General features: G+C 44.7%; 1 protein-coding gene across 1 annotated transcript; it reads right to left on the bottom strand.

The window, feature by feature from the left end:
* Nucleotides 1-372: 372 nt before the first annotated feature.
* LOC134853416 (glucose-6-phosphate exchanger SLC37A2-like) lies at nt 373-8556 on the bottom strand. Its single transcript, XM_063869417.1, has 3 exons — nt 7930-8556; nt 2065-2545; nt 373-1269 (listed from the first exon to the last, which is right to left on the bottom strand). Exons 1-3 carry the CDS (start codon nt 8307-8309, stop codon nt 658-660), a joined length of 1473 nt encoding a protein of 490 aa, XP_063725487.1. The 5' UTR covers nt 8310-8556; the 3' UTR covers nt 373-657.
* Nucleotides 8557-8947: the final 391 nt, after the last annotated feature.

The following is an 8947-nucleotide window of genomic DNA, read 5'->3' as shown; positions in this document are numbered from 1 at the left end:
AAAATACCTCCAAAACTACTGAGGTAATTACAGACCAAATTATATCAAAGTGTAGCCCAACAAAGTTTAAGAAAGGTATAGTTTAGGAAGGGGAGAAAAAAATGTGCAAAACGTTGAAAAATTGTGCTTATATCAAAAATGGTTGTTTTATTTAGTGAAAAGGGCTTTTTTCTATCAAAACGAAAATCAGCCAACTCTTACGAAATTGGAGATAATACCTTTTTCAAACTTTGTTGGGCTACCGAAGAGTCTTACTTTGATACACTTCGTCCAGTAATTGACACGGCAACTTTGAGGTTATTTTTGATTTTTTGAAAAAGCCAAAAACTATCCGTTTTTGTGGTAAAATTTTGGTCCCGACTTTTGCTAAAAAAAAGTTTTCACCATGTCAAAATTCTAAGCAAATTTTATCTGACGACTATTTTTCTAAATTTGCACCAATTTGAAAAAAGTACATTTAAAAACTCCAATTTGATCCTTTCTTCCGGTTAATTTAATTCAGCATTGTGTGTGACTGCACCTGAAAGAACAAGAACGCTTCTGGCAAACATTGCCATGCGTAGAATACTGTGAACCAACACTATTCGGTTCGATTAGAAAGTCGGGTGAATTGGACTGAAAACGTATGGACTCATGCCTGTAGTAGTCCATCAGTTCTTAGTTGTGACTGCTCGGCGCACAATTCCATTTGCCTATCAAACATTTGACGGATTTAATAATGAGCCGAGTTAGAAACAGCAGCGAGACTAAATCACACGCCACTAGAAGGTAGAACACTTTTTGGTAGTCCATGATGAAGCAGAGTGTGAGGCCTATCGCGGATCCAAAGTGACCTGCAGAGTCTATGATCGATACGACAGTAGCCAGCGCCCGCGAGTTGTGCCGCAACGTCTTCTCAGTTCCTAAATCGGCGCTGACCGCAGTGGTTATTAAAGTTGGCGGACCAGAGACTGTCATTCCTACGAGTAGTAAAAGGGAGAGGCTGTAAAGGTTGTTTATTCCAGATGAGTCGTAGATCAACATCAGCGGTACAGCTAGGGCGATCGAGGCCGCAGTCACCAGAGCGCGATCGCTGAATGCGTCCGAAATGGCGCCTATTAACATGCCGCCGATAATTCCGCCGATATCGAATAGAGTGGACATGTTGGCTGCGTCTTGGCTGCTGGAGTTGGCCTTGCTTTGAAGGTAACTGGGAAGCCAATACAAGAAGCAGTTCTGGACAGACTTGACAAAAAACAGGCACATGGCGTACTCCATCACTCCTGGCATCTAAACAAAACATCTTCAGTCAAATTAGAATGTAAACTTTCTCCTGTTTTTGACCATTTTTGATATATTTAAATTTCGATCAAACCATTCAGACATGTTTCTTTAGAATATTATCTGAGCAGTGGCGAATTGGTTACGTCTCCGCCTCTCAATCGAAAGGTCGGATGTTGGAGGCCCACCATGATCCGTGCTCGTTGCTTGAGGGTGAGGCAACATTACCCAGCCCAGAAAAATAACCAAAAAAATTGCATGTAATTCTTAAGCAGTGGCACAACAGCGGTTGGCCGTGATGAGCTGTACAGCTCGTATCCCTATCCCTGGTGGATAAAATGATCTTAGAATTTCTTTCCCAAAAGTGTCATTGGGTTTTTGTACTCAGCTTCAGCTGCTTTTAAAACAAGTCAAACCAAGGTCAACTGATGCATCGTATTAAAGTCCTTCAAATTGTGATCGAGGTTCCATACAGAAACTACTTCGAAAAATTTCAACCAGTGTCGCAAAAAATGGTCCGAATATTTCAGTTTTCCAGACTTATTTATCGCGACAAAGGAAAAGGCCAACTCCTTATCTGTTCTTCAAGCATCTATCTTTATTTATGAAAACTACAAAACTTTCGAGAAACGTTGAAACAAAAATATTATTTCGTTTAAAAAGTTTCTAGAAAAGACCACCATGGTGCTCCCATTATGTGCTACTTGCACAGCAATTGGTTAAACTTGTCACTTCTGTGATACTTTTTACTCGTCTTTGAAGTCTTACGTTTGGTTTTTTGATTCCATCAATAAAAGAACTCACTTTAATTGCAGCTAGAAAGCTAATAGCTGGTTTTTTGCTTTCTTCACTTTCCTCGAGGTCTGCTGCTGTTTTTTCTTTTTCCTCCAGAAGTGGATTTCTATCGTCGTCATTTTCATGCGACCACTTGTACTCTGGACTATTGCAGTGAACCATGTCTGGATAGGGCACAACATAAAAGAAACAAATAATGGAGACTGCGAGCATGATTGCGGCTGGAACTAAAAAGGACATTGCCCAGTCGGTGTCCACCCAGATGCCGGCGACCAGGGAGCCCAGAATGTTGCCCAGAGGAGCGTGGCTGTTCCAGAGGCCGAATATGAGTCCCCGTCTGTGGTGGCCGAACCAGTTTCCCACCAGACACATGACTGCCGGCCAGCCACTGCTCTGCACCACTCCACTCACCATCTGGACGAGGAGGAAGAAAGGGAACTGGTGTATGTGCAGGTAGCGTCCCAGTCCGAACAGGGCGGTGAAGGAAGCACTGCAAACACAAATGTAAATCAATACACATCCAGTCTCTAGACTCACACCAGCGAATAACAGCGCAAACTAAAGTCGACCTCACTTCCCTTTCTGTTCCGTGTTAAGATTCAGAGTTAGAGCAAGTAGGACTAGGGGATAGAGGTTTGAGAGTTATCTGAGGTTTCAACTGAGGAGAGAGAAGAGATACTGATTGTTGAAGAATGAATTGAGATTGTGTTTTTTAAAATGACACGACAAACTGAGCATCAAATAGTACCAGTTAATTAATTACCAGTTAATTAATTAGTTTATCAAATACCAGCAGACCAGTTGACCTTGTCTGAGTGCATTGAGTTTTATACCAGTTGACCTTTAATTAGGTTTCTATTGCTCAAGTCTGACCTTGAGTTTGGTCTGGTATTTCACTAGTCTGGCATTGAGTTCGTCTGTCCTCAACACCCCCACTCAGGCTGAATTGGCTTTGTCCAATGTCAGGCTGCAACCCATCAGCGTTCGACGATGTTGATCCACCTTTGCCTTGCTCAGGGATTTCGTCAACAAGTCAGCCTCCATGTTTTCGGTTGGACAGTACTCGAGCGCAAATGTTCCATCCTCGACCCGCTCTCGGACAAAGTGATACTTGACATCAATGTGCTTTGTACGCTTCTGCATTACGGGATTTTTGCACATCTTGATGCAGCTCTGGTTGTCCTCGTTGATCACAGTTGGACCATCACACGTCATATCCATCTCATTGAGTAGGGATCGTAAGTAGAGGCCTTCCTGAACAGCCGCTGCCATTGCTTGATACTCAGCTTCGCTGGTAGATATTGCTGCAGTAGGTTGCTTCTTGGTACTCCAGCTGATTGCTGCTCCTGACCGCTGCACATGAAAACTGTAGCCTGTTGTTGACCTTCTGTCATCAACGTCACCAGCCCAGTCAGCATCTGCTGAACCATAAAGGTTGAACCCATCAGGATCTTTGATGTAGCACAGCTCCAGATCTTTGGTTCCTTTCAGGTATCGCAGTACTCTCTTAGCAGCCACCCAGTGTGTTCTCCCAGGATTCTCCAGAAACCGTGAAAGTTGAGTCACAGTAGCTAGGATGTCTGGCCTCGTTTGCTTGGCTATGTACAATAACGAGCCCACTATGCCTCTGTAGTCCTCACGCTGCATTGCCACTGCTTCTTCTGAGCCCGCTCCAGGGCAGTCCTTCTTCGTCAACTGAGTGCTGATATCAGCTGGTGTCCCTACTGGTTTGCAGTCAGCCAACCCAAAGCGCTCCAAGCAGTCTTCAATGTAGCGAGACTGATTCACAGTGACAGAACCAGGTGCCCGTTTGACCTGCATTTTCAAAAACCAGGCTAATGGACCGCGATCATCCATCTTGAATCGGTCAGTGAATCGGTCCCTCACCCTGTCAACTTCTGCTTGCAGTTTGCAGCCAATGATGATATCATCCACCCATACTAGAACATAGATCATAGCATCATCCATTCCCCTCATCGTGAACAAACAGAAGTCATTGGTGCTTCGAGTGAAACCAGTCTCCAGAAGAAACGTGCTCAGCGTCTGGTACCAGTCCCTTCCTGCCTGCTTCAGCCCATAGATACTGCGTTGTAGCAAACACACTTGGTTGTCCCCGCTGCTGAACCCCTCGGGCTGTTCCATATACACAGTTTCTGTTAAACGCGAGTTGAGGAAGGCTGACTTCACGTCCATCTGATGAAGTACAAGATCATCTTGCGCTCCCAAAGCCAGTAGTATTCTCTTTGTTTCTGGTTTACAGGTTGGCGCAAAGGTCTCATTGAAGTCCAGTCCTTCCACTTGCATAAAACCCTTCACCACGTATCTGGCTTTAAACCGCTCCACTTGTCCCATTGCATCTCTCTTCACAGCAAGCACCCAGCGTCCAGGAATGACCTTGCGAGAATTTGGTCTATCAACAAGTGTCCAGGTGCCCATTGCCTTCAGTGACTGCACCTCCAAAGCCATAGCTGCTAGCCACTGCTCCCTTTCTGGTCCAGATACTGCTTCCAAGTAGCTTCTTGGCTCTTGTGCTATCACTGAAGCATGAGTGTAAGCCAGTCCGTATCGGATGGGAGGGTTCCGCGTTCTAGTTGACCGCTGCTCTGGAATCTCTGTTGGCCTCTGCTCTGGAGGCTCTGTGGAAGGTGGTTCCAATTCTTCAGTCTCGACTGGGTCATCTTCCGTAACCCCCACTGAAGCTGCTGCTCCACTATCATTCGCTTTATTGGTAGACTCAGTGATGGTCTTCGTGCTAGTTTCCTCTACATCAATGCATCCCTCGATTGATAGACCCAGTGTTTGTGACTGCTCACTGTCTACCAGAAAGTCGTCTGGAATGATGTCTTCATTGAACGTCACGCTTCTTGCTCGTACCACTCGCTTTGTCTCCAGGTCCATCAGCAAGTAGGCTTTGCTCTCCTCGTCATAACCAATGAACTTGCTCTTCTTGCCTTTCGGATCCAGTTTCCGCCGGTTTCCTCTGTCCAGGTAGTACGCCAGGCATCCGAACACTCGCAGGTAGTTGACTTTCGATGGCTTCCCATAATGCATCTCCATTGATGAAATGCGATGCTCATTGCTGGATGTAGGACACAAGTTGCGAACCCTGACTGCCGTTGACATTGCTCGTACCCAGAACATCTTTGAGAGCTTTGCATCGGCCAGTAGACATCGAGTCATCTCAGTTATCACCCTGTTGTACCTCTCTGCCACGCCATTCTGTTGCGGAGTATTAGGTACTGTAAACTCCTGTTTCACCTGCATTTCTCTACAGAACATCCGAAAAGCATTCGACGAATACTCACCTCCGTTGTCAGTTCTCAAGCACTTCGGTGTTCCGTGCTCAGCTACAAAGTCTTTGAACTTCGAAAGAGTATCGCTCTTCTTAACCAGGTACTTGACCACTGCCAGACGGCTGAAGTCATCAATGAAGCTCACGGCATAGCGCGCTCCATGCATGCTCGCAACTTCAAATGGTCCCTGGATGTCGCTGAAGACCCGCTGCCCCACTGCAGTTGCCCTGTTCTCTGTCTTCTTTGGCATTGCTACTTCGTGCATCTTCGAAGCTGTGCACACTTCGCAGAACCCTAGCTCGCCGACATCAACAACTGATATTAGATCATGCTTGTTGAGATGCCCCAGCCTTCGGTGCCACAGCATTGCACTACTTGTCTCCATCTTCGCTTTCGTAGCTAGAGTCATCGCGTTCCTCTTGAACTTGCACTCCAGGAAGAAAAGCTTGCCGCGCTGCTTCACTGGTAGCCGTCGACCATCCGGTGCCACAAGATGAGAAGAGTCTGATGTAAAGCTGAAACTAGACCCTCTAGCTATTGCTGAGCTCACACTCATCAGATTCACGTTGTAGCTCGGCACAAACAGCACATTGTGGAAAGTGTAGCTCCTCGTCACATCTTGACAGTCTCGTATGTCCACTTCCACCGAGCCTATGCCCTCAATCTTTGATATTGTACCGTTCGGATTCTCAACTGTTGTCCCCTCATCCCATTTCTCAAAGCTTGAGAAGACAGCCTTGTCGCGCACTACATGATCGGTGCATCCCGTATCCACAATGAGATCATCTCCCTTCATTGAGGTTGTTGCACAACAACTGAAGAACCCTGTCTTTGCCTGCTTGCAGTCCCTTGCAAAGTGTCCTTGTTGTCCACACTTGAAGCACCCTTGCTTCCTTGAAGTTGGACCACTTGCTTCATTCGAGCCACTGCCTCGAGCACCAGATTGACCACTGTCACTTCTGGATCTGCAATCTCTTGCCAAATGACCCTTCTGACCGCACACAAAACAGCCACCACCCGACGCTCCTTTCTTCTTCCTCACAGCTTGCATAGCTATGTGTCCATTCCCAGTCTTCTCTCCACATCGAGCTCGTCTCGAGTCATCATAGTTCCTCAACCTCGTTCTCAGCTCTGTAAAAGTCTTGGCCGGCTGGAAGCTCTCCTGCACCACGAAATGCTCAAAGCTGTCAGGCAGTCCGTTGATCACGAGCGCATTGAAGAGTGTGTCCGTAATTGCTTCCCCAGCTTCACTCAGCCGCGTCATCAGCTCTTGACTTCGAACGAAGTAGTCATCGAGATCCTCCTCTGATCCTAGGCGCAGCTTCGCAAGCTGGCCTACTAGACTGACCACTGTAGGCCTCTCCACACTGCAAAACTTCTCTTGCAGCAGTCTCCAGGCCTTCGTCCCATCGCCATAGCCATCCGCAGCCACGCAGTCGTTCTTGATGTACATCAGTGTGGTGTTGTTCAGGACCAGAGCTAGATGTGACCACACTGTGTTTCGGTTGTCTTTCCTCTGCTGGATCAGCACAGCTCGCTCCTGCATCTTGGTGTTGTACGCCGTCATCTGGTCAGCATTCGGATTCTCAGGTAGCGTAGGTTCAGCTTCTGGTAGATCGTCATTGCCCATCACAGTCCTGAACAGGCCTTTGGTATGCATCAGTGCCACAAACTTCGTCGACCAAGCTGGAAAATCTTCAGACTTTCCACTGAATCCAGCCAGTTTCAAGTCCATCTCTGCTTTGCTAAAGGCTAGATAAAAGCTAAAAAAAACTCTGACAGAAATCAAATAATTATTAAATCAAAAAGTTTAGAAATCTGGGCCCATAACCTGTTAAGATTCAGAGTTAGAGCAAGTAGGACTAGGGGATAGAGGTTTGAGAGTTATCTGAGGTTTCAACTGAGGAGAGAGAAGAGATACTGATTGTTGAAGAATGAATTGAGATTGTGTTTTTTAAAATGACACGACAAACTGAGCATCAAATAGTACCAGTTAATTAATTACCAGTTAATTAATTAGTTTATCAAATACCAGCAGACCAGTTGACCTTGTCTGAGTGCATTGAGTTTTATACCAGTTGACCTTTAATTAGGTTTCTATTGCTCAAGTCTGACCTTGAGTTTGGTCTGGTATTTCACTAGTCTGGCATTGAGTTCGTCTGTCCTCAACATTCCGAACTCTTCCCGAGATCAAAGCGGGTTTTCCATTTGGGTTTTGTTCCGACGAACTCAAACAAAGCTCTTCGGCTATCAAAAGTGATATTACATTGCATTATCTCCCCGTTGCAACCCAGTGCAGGTGTATGCACAGCGAAGAGGTAAAATTTACTTTTATTCTTTTGTAAACTGTTGAAACCAGCGCCTGATCCTTCCCAAAAGGTTAGCTATTCTAAATTGCTTGTAAAACGTGTATTGGTAAAAGCATTTGTTTTGACATCTCATTTGGTGTAGGCGATTATACCAGAGGCATCCACCTTTGTCGCGTAGCATATCGATCGATTTTTTTTTTCAAATTATAAATTTATATCTTTTTTAAATCTCCCATAAGTATCATTCCCTGTCACGAAACGTTTCATTTTACCTTAGGGTCATGCCGACTACCAGAAAGTATCTGAGATCTATTCTCTCTGCAATGGCGCCTGCAAACATCATTCCGGAGGCATAAGACAGCACGAACACAGTGTCCACCACTGCGATCAGGGTGCCCTGGGAGTCCCGCTGGTCGAAGGGGGGCCAGGCACTCTGGTCGCCACTGCCTCTCTCCAGAACAGGGGTCACGACACTGATCACTTTTCGGGTCATGTGGAAAGAAGTGTAGGACACATAAGTCATGAACAAAATGAGCACTTGGAATATCTTTGTTTTTGTGCTAACTTCCAAACCATTCATCCATTTCAACATCAGTCTGGCACCGTAAGGCGTACATTGGTCGTTTGTGGCTCTCGACACCTTTCCCGCCATTTTTCCAAAATTGTGCTAACAAAATTAGTTTTTGAATAAATTATAACTATGAAGAGCTCAAAATTCAGTCATCGAGGCAAGTTGAAGGTAATCTAACACACTATCGTCAATAGTTTGATTTTGATAGAAATTTTCTTCCAAATAGGACAAAGGTTGATTAAATGTTTTTGCAATGCCATTAAAGGTTGATAAAATTTTGTAAAGATATTCTTAAAGTTGCTTTCTAAGCTTTGAAAATTGCTTATCAGGTCTGTTAAACAAAGAAAAAAACTTTCAATCAAACAAGTTTTTGAAAACTAAAAGACTGTATACGCATATATTTTTTTCTTACACACAATGCAATAAATAAGTACATGAACTAAATTAATAACTAAATGAGTTCTGCTCAAAGCTGAAAATAAAATGTCATGTAAAAAATGTAATGTTTTAGACAAAAAACGAATAGAAGAAACTAAAATTAGAACATGGGCTGGTGTTTCAATTAGTTCAGATTGTTTCCATGAAATCAACTCTTTATCTGGATCTACTGAACAATCTCCACCACTTTCAAGAAGAGGGGGGGGATTGTTAAGTAGATCAAAATGGTTGATTTTACGACCGATCACAATGCAGCAAAATTAGAGTTCTCAATAGAAAGC

The sequence above is a fragment of the Symsagittifera roscoffensis genome, chromosome 1, assembly GCF_963678635.1.
Source record: "Symsagittifera roscoffensis chromosome 1, txSymRosc1.1, whole genome shotgun sequence".
Lineage (NCBI taxonomy): Eukaryota > Metazoa > Xenacoelomorpha > Acoela > Convolutidae > Symsagittifera > Symsagittifera roscoffensis.
Note: the sequence above shows the minus strand (reverse complement) of the source record. Positions and strands in the feature narration are given on the sequence as shown.